Here is an 18,599-nt window from a genome sequence, read left to right as displayed (position 1 = left end):
TAAGAAGAGAAGAGAGAGAAGGTCCGTTTTTTCCCCCACTTTTTTCATTCTTTTTAAATTAACTCAATAAAAAAAATATATATTTAAAAAATAAAAATAAAAAATATCTAATCCGAGTTAGTGAGTTATACATATAAGGATACAGTACGAGCTTCACCCTTAAGGATATTATTAAGGGGTAACTGGTTGGAGTGATAGATCATAGAGAGTAATAGGTCATAAGGGGTGGTCAACGATGGGTGATCTACCTAACGGACTTCACTCTTAGTTATCATGGCTCCGCCATAAACTGAAAGGTTTTGCCTATAGTTTACGGGCTATGCCCTTTGAAAAAAATAATTTTAAAATTTTTTTAAAATTTTTATATGAAATTAGTTTATTAAAGAAGAAATGAAAAAACTGGAAAAAAAAGAAAAGAAAAGAAAAGAAAAAAGGTTAAAAAACAAGCTAAAAAAATAAAACTAAAAAACAAACTTTATTTCCCGTCTCTTCTTAAGGACCCTTAAAATAACTCGATATATAAACAATATATTAAAAAGTTTGTTATGATCTATATTAAAATAAACTATATATTTATTAATTAATATTTATTAATCCACCAACTGCATAAATGTTTAACATGTTACACAGGGAACTAAAAAACCATATATGGTAATTACATTTTTTGAACAGGTTTACTTTTTGGTAATATCAAATTTCAAATAAACTACCTCTATTATAAATAATAATAAAAGTTTATATATCAATTATTTTTCAAAATAAAAAGATTATACAAGGTACATGTCCATTATTAAATTTTTGAGTATACATAAGTTTACTAATTAGGGATCTAACACACTGACAATTGTATATTGTAATCTCTGAGTTAAATCAAAAAAGATATCAAGTTGTTAATTGCAAGATCGGTCTCTATGGTTTTTCCATTTAAGAATAGGGGTCCTTTCTGAGTTTACTAGCAATGATGGTCCCTTCTGTTAAGACTTGACGACATTCAATAATGGTTCTGTTAAAAAGGACCAATCTTGCAAAAAATTCTCAATACAAGGACCCCATTGCAACGATACTTAAAAAGGACCCCATTGCTAAAGTGTGTAAACCACAGGGACCAATTTTGCGATTAACTTTATTTCCAAAATTAAAAAGACTAGTGACGCTCGAAATTTAAGCACGTGTTGTGATCCTTCAATCCTATACCGGTAGATATCCACACCCACCCGGCCACCCCTTTCCTCTAGGGTTTCCAATTTTAGACCTAAAACATAAGTGTTACGATTCATAAACAACACCCAATCAAAATCAAAGGTAAATAAACCTATCTTTTATCTCTCACGCTTGAATTGAATTATATCAATTGTAACTGTTTTTTATTATTAACTGATTGAATTCAGTTTTTCAGTGTCGAATATATATATATAGGGTTTGTATGTATCTATGTGTGTATGTATGTATTTCATTGTTGTTTGTTTAAATCAAATTCAGGTAATTTTGTTAATTATTGAATTCGATGGCCGAAAGAGATACCGATTACCGTATATTTGTTGGAGGACTGTCATGGGATGTTACCGAGCGTCAACTCAGAGACGCTTTTAGCCGATTTGGCAAAATTCTCGACTGTCAGGTTCACAACTTGTTATCTCTCTCTCTATATATATATGTGTGTGTGTGTGTGTGTGTTGCTGTGATGTGATAATTTTATATACTATAATGCACTAAATTTATACAATTACACTTCAAAAATATGTAGAACTGACTAGTATTATATTTGATGCATTTTCTCACTCAATTGATGGTTTGTATTATTGTATAACACGTCAACGAGTTTAACTATACGATTCTCGGTGAATATCATGAATTTTGAGTTGGGGAATTAGGGGATATTAGCTTACATGACATTTTGAGTTTTATGGCATATGTCTCAAAGTCGACATCGGTACATGTCATAGTAGATGGAGGAATTGTTTTCTATGATGCTTACATTAAAACAGTCACATGTATAAACGAAGGTTTATAAAATTCAGTTATGTGAGTCTTATTCTTATAAAAGTTGATATTTAATCATATTATTGGAAGGCTTCTTATATTATTATCATTTCTATTATTGTCTTATTGATTCCGTGTTTGTTTTTTTTCTTTGGAGGAATGCTAATTCTGATGGAATTATCGGTTCTGTTGGATTCCTAATGCTCTGCTTTCTTCAGTTGGTTGTATGAAATAAGTTATATGTATGTAAACATGTTGTACAGATCTATTGAAAGAAACGCTTGTGTTAGATGCCCGCTTGAGTAACTCCGTGATCTGTTTCGAAACAGAGTGTTGGTTTGAGATTAACTGCAGTTTGGACATCGCTCATGTTCCTTAACCTGTGTTTGAAATTTCGGAAAGTCAAAGGATTTAGCAAACTTCAGGAAGCCGTTTAGCTAGTAGTTTTTGAGCTTTTAAAAAATATACATTCTTTTCTATATTATCTATATAGTATATAACATGCTTAAAGTATTTGGACTCGCCTTTTAAATTTGTAATACTTACTTTTATATAAAATTTGCAACCAAACTATGTTCCCTGGGATGAAGAAAAAATACAGTTTTTTAGACATGAAATATTACAAATATGACACGAACAGTTTTGATTTTGGAGATTTAGAAAGGGGAGGGGTGAACTGTTAATTTTCCAGGTGACTATATGTTTTGAGATTTTACTCAGGATCCTTGAAGTTTGCAACATCCTAATGGGTTTTCAGTTCATTCATTGGTTAATAGTTTTGAGTGAAGCTTCTATGTAGTATGCACAACATTACGCCCGGTTGTTCAGCTTAGTAGGAAGTGTATGCATGCTCGATGGTCTGTGCAAGTACCAATTTTAATGGTCCAAGGATCTGTAAAGCTGCAAGTAGGTGATAACTATTGTCAGGATGAGCGTTAGCTGGAAGTGGTGTTTATTTGAATAGAACAGGGCTGATAATTCAAATTGAGCAGTAGTTTCTGAAACGTCTGTAGGAGATCGTGCCTAGTCAGAAAATGTGATATTTAGGTGTACCCACAGTTCTTCACCAGCCATGTATCTTTTAGATTTGTTTCATACTTCCGCACTCAGATGAACACCTCAGTCCTCTAGGATTAAACTATCTATGTTCTGAGTTGGCAGGGAGAGCGACGAAATTCTGTTTTGTTGCTGCTTTGAGCACTATTTGCACTCCTAGTTAAGATCCGAATTTGATATGTGAATCAATGTCAAATTGTTGGTCATCATGATATACGTGAATTGTGAAGTTTAGTATACATAACAGTTCATTGTGGAAGAATGCTCGATAGCTGCTTACATTGTGAAGCTAGTGGTGGATTTTTAGTTTGCGTCTTGTTCTGCTGGAGGTGTGCATTTTAGTCAGGATATGGAGTATAACTTTTTTTGTGTTGCTTATGATCGTTCCATTTGGGTTATATGATGGTTGATGGCTACTTGTAGCTTTATAAATATATTGCTTTCTGAAGTTCTGTACATATACATGGTTTTGTTTTTAGACTAAGTACTCTGAAGACCCCACGTTGAGAGTAGTGCCTATAATATGCTCACTTTAGATTAATGCTGGGATCTGCAATGTCTTGTAGCTTTATTTGTGGAAAATTTGAAATGCTACCGCTTTTTTTAGTCAGCGGTCTGTTATTGTTGTCAAGTTATCCTCATGAAAGTAACTGCCCTGGTTTGGTCAGTCATGGCTGGACTCTTAAGCTGAATCATGTAGCATGTGGTTAATGTGCCGGTGACCTGATGTTGAGCTGGGAAATTGATTTTCACACACTATTATTGGATAGACAGACCTATGTGATCATTGTGCCGTTTATGTTGGCAATAGTTGTTTGTCTGTGTGTTATCTTCTCCGTTAGTTATTTTTGCTGGAGTTTGTAAATGAGTTGCAAAGTTGATGGCGATCTGTTTCCACTAGCTGACGTAATGGCTTATAGTTTTAGAACATCTGCGTGCTATTTTCCGTGTTGCTTGTGATATGTGAGGTTTTTGTTTCAAATGCTCACAACCTACCTGGCTGATAGTTATGACACCATATATGTGGTTGATTTGCGGTAGTAACAGAGGAGGATGATATATCACTTGTTTACTGTTACATGTTAACTGATTATGTTTTAAAGGGGTTAGAACACAATCTTAGAGGGTTGAAGGTTGTCTCACCAGCATCTATAAAGTTATCTAATACCTTTAGTTTTACCTCTCTTATGATATGACATGCATTGCTTCTCTTCTGGCAAGGGAAACCATAATGTTAAATATCAGGATCATATTGATGAAGAAATTCTAGACAAGTTTACTGTGTTAGAACTGTAAAACCGCAAGTTATCTGGTCAGGTGTTGTAAGTGTGATGTTTTTCCGAATCAATTACTAACAGAAGCCTTGTATATCAGAGTGGGGAAGAGTTTGAGAAATTTCCTGAACGAGCGTTGTGAGAACATGAGTTTAAATTGTGCTTTGTATTAAACTCAACATATTAAGGTAAATAAAGCAAACTGTCACAGCTGAACACGAGGTTAAGTCATCCCAAGTGCTGTTTGTTTCTCTGGGATGGTCGTGTAGGATTAGAAAGTTTCAGTTAAAGATTTGTTAGAAGCTGTGATCGTATAATTACAACAGTGGGAAAGAAGAAATTGATTAAGGGATTGGTACAAATAGTCCTTACTTATTCTAAAAGCGAATGGTTAAGTTCTTTGTTGGCCGATCTAGAGGTAATATGTAATATGGTTTTGTAGGATTATTTTTTATAGTTAATTGTGAGACTGCTTAGTGTTTTCTTCTCCAGTTCTTAAAATATTGCTGTTCATCCGTGATATTTAATATAATACATAAATAGATGCTGTTTGTTCCCTTTTATACGAAGATAGTAGCTTTTTGTTCACCCGCCTCTATTCTGTATTATTAGGCTGAGCAAGAAGTTACAGCTTTTGAGGTTCGAAATCGGGTCCTCTTTTTGGAGAATCCCAAACTCTTACCTCTTGGCTACCCTGGTGGAGATGGAAATACTTTTCTATTTAAGTTTAAGTAATGCTATTTGAATCTAACTAAGACTATCTTTATAATAGGAATCTTGGGACTTTCAGCTACATATGTAGCAAGTTGTCAGATTTATTAAAAGGACAAAATGACCAGTTGTTATCAGCGTGGCTGTTTAATATGGATATTGCCTAGTATTTATACCACAATATAGATAAGATTAGTTTAAAAATGAAGGGTATGCTTAGAAATTTAAGAAGTACACAGTATATAAATAGTTTTCTGACCAATAAAGTGAGTTTGGCAGACGATATGTTTCTTTATTATCATGGTTTTCTTTATAGTTTATATGCATTAATTGATCTTAACTTTATCTTTGGTCTGACATTTACAAAATCTATAAGCTTGCTATGTTACTGTGAATAATAGAGTGGGAGTTGGATTACTCTTGTTTCTGTTCTGGAGATTCTGCTATACCAAGTTAAACTGCTTATCAGGACTCGGGAATCCCATTATGTTATTTGTGTATTTGTTTCGGTTTTTTTTTTTGTCTGGATTTTTAAGACCCTCTTTTGCTTCCATGGTATTAAGGATAATCTTGATGTAGATAATGCTTGAAAGAGACACTGGCCGTCCACGTGGATTTGGATTTTTGACATTTTCAGACCGTCGGGGTATGGAAGATGCCATCAGAGAAATGCATGGCAGTGACCTTGGGGAACGAGTGATTTCAGTTAACAAGGCCCAGCCAAGAATGGGTGGTGAGGATCAGGATCGGGCTTTTGGTGGAAGCTATCCATCAGGTGGCAGAGGTGGCTATGGTGGAGTTGACAGACCTCTGGGGCAAGACGAGTGCTTTAAGTGTGGCCGCTCAGGACATTGGGCTCGTGACTGCCCTTCGGCTGGTGGTGCTGGTGGTCGAGGTGGCAGCCAGTTCTCCTCCCGCTCCAGGTTTAATGGTGCTCCTGGTCGTGGAGATCGCTATCCAGACCGTGAACGCTATGTGGACGATAGGTATGATGCAGGGCGGTTTGGTGATAGAGACCGTTATGACAGCAGAGATAGCAAGTATGGAAGCCACAGTCGCTATGATAACGACAGGTACTTTTGAGGTTTTTGCTAAGTACCAGTCTTTGACAAATTAAACCATATTTAAAATGATTGTTTTATCCTTCCAAATTTATACAAGCTTAATGTTTTTTTTTTATATCTATGCTAATCATTGCCTTGTATGCCATGCTTATTGGATACCAATTGGGTCTTCTCAGTCTGAAATGCTTTTTGTTTTTGGTTCTTTTCAACCGTACCATAGATAATTTAGTGTGTCAATAATAATTACAAAGGTCATATTATCTTTACAAAAGTTGAATCTTTTGAATATAAAGATTCAAGAGGTTTTGTTTTTCAAGAGGTACACTTTTAGGGGGTGTTTCAATCTGTGTGACCTGTTTCTCCTTTCTTTAATTTAGTTGGACTCGTATATAAAGAATTTAATCTTGATATGACCCATTTATAAGTAAATTGGTCAAGATTGACAATCTAGGAAATTATGAAGTTTGAGTTGCTGATGATACACACATGCAGGTACCCACCAAATGGAGATCGGTTTGGAGGCGATAGGTATGGAGCCCCAGATCGTTATCCACCACCACCGAGCACATATGGCAGGGAGAGAGACTATGATCGTGATGTCGGCCCAAGGAGCAGTGATAGATACAGTGGTGCTGCTGGACCAGTACGTTATGAAGGAAGAAACTACAGGGATAGAGCTGGTCCATATGACCGTCCTAGAAGGGGAGGAGGCCGCCCATCATCGTTTGACTATTGAAAACCTTTCTACCTGTCTACTGCTGATAGGATGAACTCACTTTCTGCATTTTAGTCTTGCTTACTATTAGAATCGCATACTTGTTAATGATTCAGATTGTTCTGTTTAAATGTTTGGTAAGCACTTCGTTTGTATGGGTATTCAGTATCTGTCCTTGATACAGAATATCCATTCATCAACAAAACATATGGAGTTTCATTTTAATGTAGTAAATTTGAAAAGCACTCTCAATGTTAATGTTTAGGTATCGTTTAAAGTGGCATGTATCTGCAAATTGGTATTCTCTGTTTGCAATTGTTGCACACTTTTATCGGATGTAAGGGTATGCTAGTAAAATATAGGAGATGTAGTTGATTTTTATATCTGCGTTGTTTAAATCTTCATATCATTGTTTTACTGGAGTTCACATAATAAAATAAGACAAAAGTGATTGAGATAAAATAACTACACTCCCTTTTAGGGGTTAACGCCTTAACGGTAGATTTGTAAGTTAATTCATTTAGTGTATTATAGGTATTTCAAATATATACCATAGATTTTTCAAGTTGAGATATTTAAAATAGTAACTAAAGAAAAAATATTTCGTTGTAAAAGATGGATGAAACAAATTTTTTATAATATATTATAAATCTTTACTATGTAAAAACTTATTTTTATTTTTAGAAAATTCTGCCTTTGAAATACCGAAAGTGCTTTTGGACATTTTAGTTTTTAATGAATTAATTTACACTTCAATCCTTATCTTTTAAAATATTTTCATTATCATCTTTACATCAACCTACAATCCTACACCATTTGACACTGCCACCACCATCAATAATACCATCACCGACAACACAAAACCGCCATCCCCTAACGCCGCCACGTTGCGCGGGTACCATGCTCGTAGATATAAAAATATAAGTCCATCTTTCTAGCTTTTAACATTAAAGGTATGGTGCAATTTGAGTTGTTTGCTCAATTTATGGTTTTGACATGGTGTAGGGGTTTGTATCATCATTTGATTTTGGTTTTCAACTTTTCATCACCAAGCCTTACATATGATACCAATTTATGACAACATCTTTTACACCACTTTTACGTGATATTGTATTATTATCATTTATTTTATATGTCACATTATTTTTTTACTTATTGCAATGACCTTTTTGGTCAATCGCTGAAGACTTTTACTAGCTAAAGATCTTTTTATTGTAGGGCAACTTATGCTTTAACGTTTTTATTGAGTTTTTATCACATAAACATGCATTTCCTTTGACTTTTCTAATAACCTTATATCATCAACCCCCTAATCATCACCACCATCAGCTTATACATTGAAAATAACCTCATTAATGGAGGTGACTACAACGTCCACTCCTACTACAAAGGGATTATGATTCTTGATGGACCAGGTAATACAACTGTTATTTACATCACCCCGTACCTTGGTTTATTCATGTTGTAGCTAGTAAAAAACGTTGTTGCACTTTAATTATAACTGGTCGTATGCTTCAGTTATATAAATTATTTCTCAATGGCTACACATACCATAACCCATATAAGTTATATTAATTAATGGTTACATTGCTTTATTATAAGTTTGAGCTAAGAAACTTAGCATAACTTGTACATCATTATGATATAATGCATACCTAGAGAAACTGGGTATAAATGATTCATATTAGATATTTAGAATATTAATGCCCCTATATAAATATATTGTTTTTCATTATGCTATAATGGAATATATTGAAAATGAAATACATATACATGTATTCGTAGCACATAACAAATTATATTTACTATAAAGAAAATCTAAGATGAAAAATTATATTTAATTTAATTGACATAAAACTGAATGGAATCTATTTATCAAAACCATATTTTTATAGATTAATAATTAACAAATTAGTCACATTTATCATAATGTATAAAATAAGATAAAGAGGGTAAATTTGTTAAATGATTAATTTGGGAACAAAACTATAAAACTATAAAGTTTAGTAGCCAAAGGAAGAAACTCAAAACCTACAACAAGCAAATATATACATACACCATGACTGTATGTATATACGTATGTCAACAGCCCTAATATAAACAATAATTTCTCTTTCCTAAACGTCAGTCACTTCACCACAACACAACCAAATGCCAAAACCCCCCTAATTCCTCACTCACCCCCCCACTCTTTAATTTAAAAAACCCTAGAAATTAATTATTTAATATTTAATAAATTCAAAACAAACGAAAATGGTTGATAAAGGCAAAGGAATCGCCGATGATTCTTCATCGGCGAAACGGAAACGTAACGGCGATGATAAATCCGGTAACCGGAATAAAAAAAGCCCAGGTGTTCTTCAGTTTTTCGAAGACTCCGCTTTCGAAATCAACGATAGCAGCGAAGATGAAGATTTCATCGACGACGATATAAGCAGTATATTTATTTACATTTATTCTTCCAAATCTTATAATTTCACATTTTAGCTTTGCATGCTTTTAATATGTTAAGTTTTGATAAAAATTATGTCTATTTTTCTTTTCTTTTGTGGAATGTGCATTATTAATAAATTTTAACTTAGGTGTTTTGAAGCTTTTTTGATGAAATGTATGCTGATTTTAGGGCTTTTTATATATATATTTTTCATTGGGAATGTGAATTATTATAATTTTTAAGTTTATTTATTTTGTAGTTTAGGTAGTTCGAAGCTTATTTGATGAAATGTATGTTGCTTTTAGGATTTTTTTTTTTTATTCTTCAAGTTTATAATTTTTTCACCTTGATTGTGAATTATTATTTTCACCCTTTTTTGTAAAAATTTAAAATTTGTAGTTTAGGTTGTTTGGTGCTTATTGATGAAATGTATCTTGATTCCAGGGTGTCATAATTTGTTTTCAGTTTCTTTCTATTAGATTGATGACGTGTTATTATATTATGGTTTGATGCGGTAAGTTTCATCTATGTTTTTGAAGCTTGTTTGATGAAGCGTATTTAGATCTAGTGGTAATACTTCAAAATGTAGCTTAAAGATATCTAGTGTGTATACACTAGCACTGTTACTGGCAGTTGATGTCCAGAAAAGCTTAGCTTGTATCTGATCATAATGTTTTTGCTGCATGTTTAGATTGTGTGATATTTTTATGATATTATTGTAAGAAAATCTTTTTTAATTGTTGTTTTAGAGTCATATTGAATTTGGTTATTTTGCTGCTGTAGTGTACTTTGAAGATGTCATTGGCCCAGATCCCGGTGTCAAGGCTGAACCAAAGACTCCTAACATTCCCTTTTTCCCTAAAGAAGAGGAAATGGATGAAGAGGAGATGGATAAAATGATGGAAGAACGTTACAAACCAGGTGCTGGTTTTGTTAAATACGCAGAAGACCGTTCTAGAGCTGCAAAGAAGGATGACTGGACCACGTCTATGGCATTTGAAAATGATCCAACAATCTGGAAAGTCAAATGCATGGTATTTTGTTTCTAGCTGACTAGTTTATATTGTTTTGCAGACTCTGTTTACTGTCATTCTGAACTAAGTTTTGACTGTAGGTTGGACGTGAGAGGCATTCAGCTTTCTGTCTGATGCAGAAGTATGTTGACTTGAAAGCTCTCGGGACTAAGCTGCAAATAATTTCTGCGTTTGCTGTTGAGCACATGAAGGGTTTTGTTTTTATTGAAGCTGAAAGGCAATGTGATATTAATGAGGTGCATTTTGCTAGTTCTTTCTGTTCATCCTTCTGGTCATTTATGAGTTTGTTATCATATATCTATGCACAATTACATACATGTGTATCCTTTCCAATTGCTTGCTTGTTATAATTTTCACGCACTTGATTGTTTGAAACTTTGAATTTCTCGTATAATAACAGGCATGCAAAGGTCTCTGTAATATATACCCAGCTCGAGCGGCTCCAGTACCAGTGTCTGATGTTCAACATTTATTTGCTGTTCGAAGCAAGTCCAGTGGGATATATGTGGACACTTGGGCTCGTGTGAAAAATGGGAAATACAAGGGTGACCTAGCACAGGTACATGTTTAATCCCACTCACATTTCTGGATATTAGGACTCTTTAGCTACACTTTAGCCTGCTTAAGTATTTTCTGGGGAATTCTATTTTAAATATGGGTTAGTTACTTGTTGTTTATCTATATGATATGAATGCAGGTTGTGAGTGTGAATGAAACTAAACGGAAAGCTACTGTTAAGCTTGTACCAAGAATTGATCTACAAGCTGTTTCTGAAAAATTTGTAATGAATTTTACTTTTCGTAATATCCGTGAATTTTTTGTATTGTTATCATCTTATCACTAGTTTATTATTCATGCAATACTGTGTATGGTAATTTTTTGTTTTGTTTACAGGGTGGAGGAGTTACAGGCAAGAAATCTACTATTCCAGCTCCTAGATTGATCACCTCTAGTGAACTTGAGTAAAACACTTACTTTTCTTTATGAAATCTTTACTTTTTTTTTCCTCACTTTTAATCTCTTTATATTTTGTATTTGACAATTTTATAGGGCATATCGGCCACTAGTCAGGGAGAGGCGTGACCGTGATACAGGTGAATTGTATGAGGTGTTTGATGGAATGTGTTTAAAGGATGGTTACCTTTTCAAGAAAGTGCCCTTAGACTCGTTGAGTTTCTGGGATGTTAGACCTACTGAAGCCGAGCTAATAAAGTTTTCCCATGCCAATAAAGAAGAATCCAATGATGTTGAGTGGCTTACTGGACTTTTTGGTGAACGTAAGAAGAAAAAACCATCAATAAGTAATAATAAGGGTGGAAAAGGAGAAGGCTCGTCGAGCACTGATCTGGAGAGTAGTTTTGAAGTTCATGATCTTGTGTTTCATGGGTATGCTGATGCTCACTTTCTTTCAGAGTATATTACCTCTTGATTTTTTTTACGTCTTTTAACGTGTTCTGTTTTTTTAATTGTCTGCAGGCGCAAGGGTTTTGGCGTTGTAATTGGCAGAGAGAAAGATGACCGCATCAAGGTTATAGTTGCTTCTCTTTTGGTTGTTGTGTTGCTTTAGTTTATTCTGCTATTTCTGTTTTAACATTAGCCTGCTATTTCTAGGTTTTGGAAGAAGGTTCAGATCGACATATGGTAGTGGCTGTTGAAGCACGCTTGCTGAAGAAGGCAGAGTTTGATAAGAAATTTACAGCCTTCGATCAGCATAAGAAAATTATATCAATGAATGATTATGTGAGGATCTTGGAAGGTCCACTAGAGGTTTGTATTTTTGTTTTAAAAACCTGTGAGTTTTACTGTCAAAGTGTCAATGTTAGATTGGATTTGTATGTAAAATTATGTGGTTGCGTTTTGCAGGATAAAAAAGGAATCGTTAAGCAAATCTACAAAGGGGTTGTCTTTTTGCACGATGAAAATGAATCAGAAAATTGTGGTTACTTTTGTGCTAAAGCACAAATTTGTGAAAAGATGGAGTCATCTGCAGATCTATGCAAAGGAAAGGTTCGTTTGTCATGGTTTTTTTAACTGGCATTGCATCTCAATTACCTCTCAATATAATGTATTAATATAATTCAAAACATTACCTCTCTTGCAGGGTGGTAAATCAGATGCCTCTGGTTTTGATGACTTCCCATCATCACCCAAGTCTCCTTTATCACCTCAGAAACCTTTTGAAGAGAAGGAAGATAGCCGCAACTGTAAGTTTAGAATTTTTCATTCTCGTTTGATGCCGATAAAACATCTAATTATCTTATCCCTAATAATGTGTTGTGCATGTAGTCGACCGGGACGATAAAGATGGTTTTTCTGTTGGGCAACCTTGTAGAATACGTGTGGGCCCTCTTAAGGGGTATATATGCCGTGTCATGGCGATCCGATACTCGGATATTACAGTGAAGCTTGATTCTCAGCACAAGATTCTTACAGGTTCAGGAGTTATCAATCAGCCATTTGGTTTCATATTCCTCTTCTTTCTTTTGTTTTACTCTTTTGATTCTGGAGGTAATTATTTTGTATAATCTCTCGTTTGTAGTGAAAGCTGAGCATCTTGCTGAACTTAAAGGAAAAAGTTCTGGTGTCTCCATTGGGTATAGTTGTTTTAATCTCTTCTCCTAATTTTCTTTGGCTATCCTGTGGAATTCATCATGACATTTTGTTTGGTTTGCTAAAGGGGTGGGCAGGATTCTACAAAGCCATTTGAACTGCTTGGAGATGGTAATGCTGAAGGTGGGTGTTAATATTTGTGATTTAATTATTTATATGATAATGTTAAAAAAAGTTCATTGATTAGTATATAGTTATTTACAAGATTATATCAGATGTTTTTTCAATATGGTCTCCGTTAAAATTTGTTTTTGAGTAGTAGTGTATTACTTGTGAGGTGTTAATAGTTCACAGAAGCATAGTTTTTAGGCTTGTTGATAAAATCTACACACATTTTGTATGGTTTATATATTCTTATCTATACATGTGGGCGGAAATTAGTAATCTGTTTAGCCTGTGTTGGTTGTTTGTTTTATGTTTGTGTCTGAGGTTTCTATTATTACCTTTCTTTCCTGGTCTAAATATGGTATAACCTGGGGCTAATACACTTATGAATCCTTTAAAGGTTGGATGGATGGAGGAGGAGCTCCCGATTCCGGAGGTTGGAATACCGGAGGCCAATCTACTGAAAGGTAGAATTGTTGACTGTATTTTTTTAGTGGCTATATCTGTTGATACGTAATATCTGGATCTTGATTTGTTATAGTTTTTACTGAGTTTCAAAATTTGTCTTAACAATCTTGATATTAAATATTTATACAATGTTGACAATACCTCAATTATTGTTTCTGAAACAACACAAGTATGGCAAACCCCCTTATTTATATATAATACATTAATACCTAAACCATAGTTTATAAAATAGTGTGGCTTTGACTCTATAGTTACATATGTGACATTCTTTTACTCTATAGTTACATATGTGACATTTGAATAAATCTGTCAGCTACTTATATTAGTCAAATCTAATAGTAAACTTTACATGTGAATTATCAATCCTCCATTATCAGGCATTACTTTTCAAATAATACCTCTATTTGTTACTAACAGTAATAACTCATGCTGGACATAGTGACTCTGTATAACTTGGTATGAACTATCTTTTTTTATCGTTCCTAGAAAGTGCTTATAGAAGACCATCATTGCCCTCACTTCTGCTGCGAATTTTATCATGACCTTCTGTGGAGCAAATATGCCAGATGATGTTAACTGTTAATCTGTTATGTGGTATAGTTTTAATAAGCCAACAAACCGTTGTATCATAAGTGCAGAGATGGCTAACTAATGTAATTTTTAACTTGGCGTGTTCGATTTGTCTGTTATCTGTTGTGTCATATTCATTTGTTATTCTTATTGGGCACTAGTTCGAAAGATTAACATTGCATTATCTAATCCCTTCAGTACTTTGTGTATGTAGGAGTTCTTGGGCACCTTTTTCTGCACCAGGGTCATCGGTGTGTTACTTGTTGCTTCTTTTTCTAAATCATAATTCATAAATTTTTTCATTTCTGCTTCGTATATCACATGAACATTAATTTCTTGCAGGTTGCTGCAGATCCTTCCAACTCTGATGCCAATAAAGGTACGGTTGACATTCTAGATGCACATAATCTGTTTTTTATTTTTTTAAACAGTACTGGTAAAGTTCTTTTTCTCTTTCTAGAAGGTGCCGGAGCTTCTGCATGGGAGACTAAGACTACTCAAGATAGTATACCATGGGGCGCATCTACAAGTGAACAGAAGTCAGGTGGTTGGGGAGCAAGCTCAAGTAGTGTCAAAAATGATACTTCAGATAATGCTGGATGGGGTAATGCATTGTTGAAAGACCCTGTTGATAGTTCTAATGATGCTCCCTCATGGGGCAATGCTGGCGGCAGTAACAAGGGTGAAAGCAAGCCATCTTGGAATTCAGTTGCTGCACCAGCAACACAAACTGGTGGCTGGGGTGCAGCGAAAAAGGATGAGGATTCTGCTGGGGGCTGGGGTGCATCTGCAAGTCAATCTGGAGGATCTTCATGGGGTAAACAAACTGACCAAGGTCAGTCAGATGGATGGGGAACTAAGCAGGCTGCAGATGGAATGATTAAAGATGACGAGGCTAGTGGTTGGGGCAAAAAACCATCTGTGAATGCGGGAGATTCTGGGAAGTGGGGAAGTGCTGACAATGAAACTGATGGTGGAAGTGGCTGGGGCAGTAATAACAAGGGTGGGGGGTCCTCTTGGAGTAAGCCAGCGGATGGTGGGGGATCCTCTTGGAGTAAGCCAGCGGATGGTGGGGGATCATCATGGGGTAATCAAGATGGTGGATCTTCTTGGAGCAAACAAGAGGGAAGCCGTGGGGGTGGGGTGGAAATGCTTGTTTTAAGTGTGGTGAGACTGGCCATATGTCGCGAGAATGCCCCCAGGGGGGTGGGGGTGGTGGCGGCAAAGGAAATTGCTTTAAGTGTGGTGAGAGCGGCCATATGTCTAGAGAGTGCCCCAAGGGTGGTAGTGGCAGTGGCGGGAATGCTTGTTTTAAGTGTGGTGAAACGGGGCATATGTCTAGGGAATGCCCCCAAGGTGGTGGCGGTGGTGGTAGCAGAAGTTGCTACAAGTGTGGTGAGAGTGGCCATATGTCCAGGGAGTGCCCTCAAGGTGGTGGTGGGGGTAATGCTTGTTTTAAGTGTGGTGAGACAGGGCATATGTCTCGGGAATGCCCCCAGGGTGGTGGTAGTGGGGGTGGAGGTGGCAGAAATTGCTACAAATGCGGTGAGAGTGGTCATATGTCTCGTGAATGTCCCCAAGGTGGTGATGGTGGAGGCGGTGGTAGAAATTGCTATAAATGTGGTGAGAGTGGCCACATGTCACGAGAATGTCCCCAGGGTGGCGGTGGTAGCGGTGGTGGTGGCAGAAGTTGCTACAAGTGCGGTGATAGTGGACATATGTCTCGGGAATGTCCTCAGGGTGGCGGTGGCGGTGGCAGAAGTTGCTATAAGTGCGGTGAGAGTGGGCACATGTCTAGAGAATGCCCCCAAGGAGGTGGTGGTGGGGGGAATTGCTACAAGTGCGGTGAGAGCGGGCACATGTCTAGAGAATGCCCCCAAGGAGGTGGTGGTGGTGGGGGGAATTGCTACAAGTGCGGTGAGAGTGGGCATATGTCTCGAGAATGCCCTCAAGGTGGTGGGGGTGGTGGTGGCAGAAGTTGTTTTAAGTGTGGAGAGAGTGGGCATATGTCTCGAGAATGTCCACAGGGTGGCGGCGGTGGCAGAGGTGGAAGCTATGGTGGTGGTGGCAGAGGTGGAAGTAATGGTGGTGGTAGTTGGGGTGCAGGGGGTTGGGGAAGTGAGAAGGCATCTGATGCAGGTAAAAAGGATGATGGTCAATCAAGTGGTTGGAGTAGTGGTTGGAGCAGTGGTCTTCAAACAGGGGGAGGATGGGGTAATACAAATGCTTCTGATACAGCAGGAAAAAAGGATGACACACAAGGAAGCCAATGGGGTGGTGGTGCTAATCAAACTGCAGGTGGTTGGGGATCTGATGGAGGTACGAAGGCTGATGCAAAGGGAAGTAGTTGGGGCAGCGGTGGTGATCAATCAGGTGACTTTGTTACATTTTTCTTATCTTATAACATGAGGACTTTTTTTACTTATATTCTCGAAATTCTATTGGCCAAAGTCTGAAGCACTAATATGTTTGTTGCTGCGCAGCTGATAAAAAGGAAGGTTGGGGCGGTAGTGGTGGTCAAACAGGAGGCGAAGGTGGAGGATGGGGATCATCTGGTGCAGCTGATAAAAAGGACGATGCTGAAGGAAGTGGCTGGAAGAAGTCAGGATGGTAATAAAAAGGTGCGTGTCTTTTACATCACAGCTCACAAGTTTTCATAGTTTTTTTACATAGTGACATGTTGACACTGATAATTATATGCCTCTGTTCCAACTTTATTGTTGGGACGACTTGTAATACTAATAGCTGAGAATGTGGATGACATTCTCTTTGGTGTTTCAAACTTTCAATGCCTTTGATTGCAAAAACTGATGTTTGTGTTGATCAAATACAGGCTTAAACTATGGTTGGTCTGAGCTTTAGGAATTTACTCTTGTTGCTGGTCTGATGTTTTGGGACATCAGGATTTCTGATTTTACTTATGTTTAAACTTTGGTTGACTAGTTTTCTTTTAATGAATCCTTTTAACATGTTTCATTAGTATCTATGTAGCTACGACCTATCTATCTCTCCCTTTGGCGTTCAACTATTGCGTGTGATTCCTGGGATGTGGGATATCACGATAAATTGTGGGCTAAATACTATACTAGTTAAATATTACTGTATAACTTTTGTGTTTCTATATTACTTATGTTTTTGATTTGTTCTTGTGTTGCTAAGCTTATAGCTAAACTCTATTTTAAATAGAGAGACATGAAATAATAGTCTTGACTCTTGATTATAGCATCGTACCCGATACAATACAATGCTATAATCATGTGGCATGGGCATGGTATCTCAATTTCTGAAGATGGTAAATAAGTTTGAAAAGCCTAGTCTAACAAACTTTATATATGTAATAAAAGTTAATTTCCATATACTTAGCAAAACTTTGATGAATCTAAGAACTTATTACTTCCATGATTGAATATAGGCATATAGCGAAGTTTTGAATGACCATGGTGCAATGAGACGAATACAAAGTTACGAAAGTAAATCATATGTACTTGGTATATTTGTTAATGATATCATTGTCGTTTAAATTGCCATTGCCAAAGCAAATCATATATGGTTGATTTTTGTTAAATTCATTATTGTCGTTTTAAAGTTATTAATATTATAGCTTCCTCTAGAGTAGTGTTTTACTCCTAGATTGAGTTAATTGAAAAATTGTACTTGCATTGTTTTAAAAAAAGAAGTTTCTAATTTATTTTGTGATTTTCCATTAATTGGATTATAGTTAATTTTACTGTATCAGGATTTATGTTTAATGATAAGTTGGTAATTTGTCAATAGGTATACACGAAAAGGGTAAAATTTAAAGTTTGAAAATAAAAATGTAAGAGTAGAAAAATTTTAAAACTAAAAATGAAAGATTTTTAGATTAGGGTGACAATAACGAAATTAAAATGAGAACACTTAAAAACTACATTTTGATGCATTAAAAGTTTATAAAACTGACATAGTGCATAATTAATTATCATTATTTAAGTGTTTAACAACACATTGATCCGTCAAAATCAAAAAAATCTCGTTTTTTGTTGGATGCACAAAAAACGTGATTTTTTCGATTTTGACGAATCAATGTGTTGTTAAACACTTAAATAATGATAATTAGTTAAACACTATGTTAGTTTTATGGACTTTTAATGCATCAAAATGATGTTTTTAAGTGTGTTCTCACCGTTCTTATTTTAAAAGTGTTTTCACCGGAGTGTTACCCTTTAAGATTAAATAAAGGTAGAAATAAAAAGGGTTAAAACTTTAAATTTTATAGAAAAGGTTAGTGATGAAAATGAAAGTTAATGATTAAAACTAGAAAATTTAATTTAGAAAGAGATAATATGCTACTATTCGTTAGTTCAATTGATAGCAAAAGGATAATGTTGACTTCGAAACATATATATTTCGAGCATTTATTATGTATATAACTCATGAAGACGTTTTGATCGAACAAACGCATATTAAAGGGTTGTATAAAATTGGATTTGGACGGTTTGGAAATATCTGTGAGCCAGGAACATCCCATGTTCATTTATGACGTCACAAACCACACATTTTGTGTATATACTGTTTGCGCGATGCGATGGTGTGGTGATA

The 18,599-nt window shown here is 35.7% G+C and overlaps 2 protein-coding genes across 4 annotated transcripts; both read left to right on the top strand.

Annotated features, from left to right (window-relative positions):
• Positions 1-1,182: 1,182 nt before the first annotated feature.
• Positions 1,183-7,045, top strand: LOC122602913 (glycine-rich RNA-binding protein RZ1C). Of its 2 annotated transcripts, XM_043775526.1 has the most exons (4): positions 1,183-1,302; positions 1,480-1,618; positions 5,601-6,094; positions 6,578-7,045. In XM_043775526.1, exons 2-4 carry the CDS (start codon positions 1,505-1,507, stop codon positions 6,819-6,821), a joined length of 852 nt encoding a protein of 283 aa, XP_043631461.1. In that variant the 5' UTR covers positions 1,183-1,302; positions 1,480-1,504; the 3' UTR covers positions 6,822-7,045. The 2 variants fall into 2 exon arrangements, with proteins under 2 accessions (XP_043631461.1, XP_043631462.1); XM_043775527.1 differs by lacking the exons at positions 1,183-1,302; positions 1,480-1,618 and adding an exon at positions 2,450-4,728.
• Positions 7,046-8,928: 1,883 nt separating this feature from the next.
• LOC122602912 (protein RNA-directed DNA methylation 3) lies at positions 8,929-17,162 on the top strand. 2 transcript variants are annotated; one of them, XM_043775525.1, is made up of 20 exons: positions 8,929-9,237; positions 10,018-10,268; positions 10,349-10,504; positions 10,669-10,827; positions 10,966-11,049; positions 11,163-11,230; positions 11,319-11,654; positions 11,745-11,796; positions 11,880-12,035; positions 12,132-12,275; positions 12,370-12,472; positions 12,555-12,701; positions 12,808-12,862; positions 12,946-13,001; positions 13,384-13,450; positions 14,236-14,272; positions 14,364-14,400; positions 14,485-16,394; positions 16,505-16,642; positions 16,855-17,162. In XM_043775525.1, the coding sequence occupies exons 1-20, from the start codon at positions 9,054-9,056 to the stop codon at positions 16,858-16,860; spliced, it is 4,146 nt and encodes a 1,381-aa protein (XP_043631460.1). In that variant the 5' UTR covers positions 8,929-9,053; the 3' UTR covers positions 16,861-17,162. The 2 variants fall into 2 exon arrangements, with proteins under 2 accessions (XP_043631460.1, XP_043631459.1); XM_043775524.1 differs by having other exon boundaries at positions 14,482-16,394.
• The last annotated feature ends 1,437 nt before the right edge of the window (positions 17,163-18,599 follow it).

The sequence above is a fragment of the Erigeron canadensis genome, chromosome 6 (genome assembly GCF_010389155.1).
Source record: "Erigeron canadensis isolate Cc75 chromosome 6, C_canadensis_v1, whole genome shotgun sequence".
Lineage (NCBI taxonomy): Eukaryota > Viridiplantae > Streptophyta > Magnoliopsida > Asterales > Asteraceae > Erigeron > Erigeron canadensis.
The sequence above is the reverse complement of the archived record's forward strand: the minus strand, read 5'-3'. Positions and strand labels throughout refer to the sequence as shown.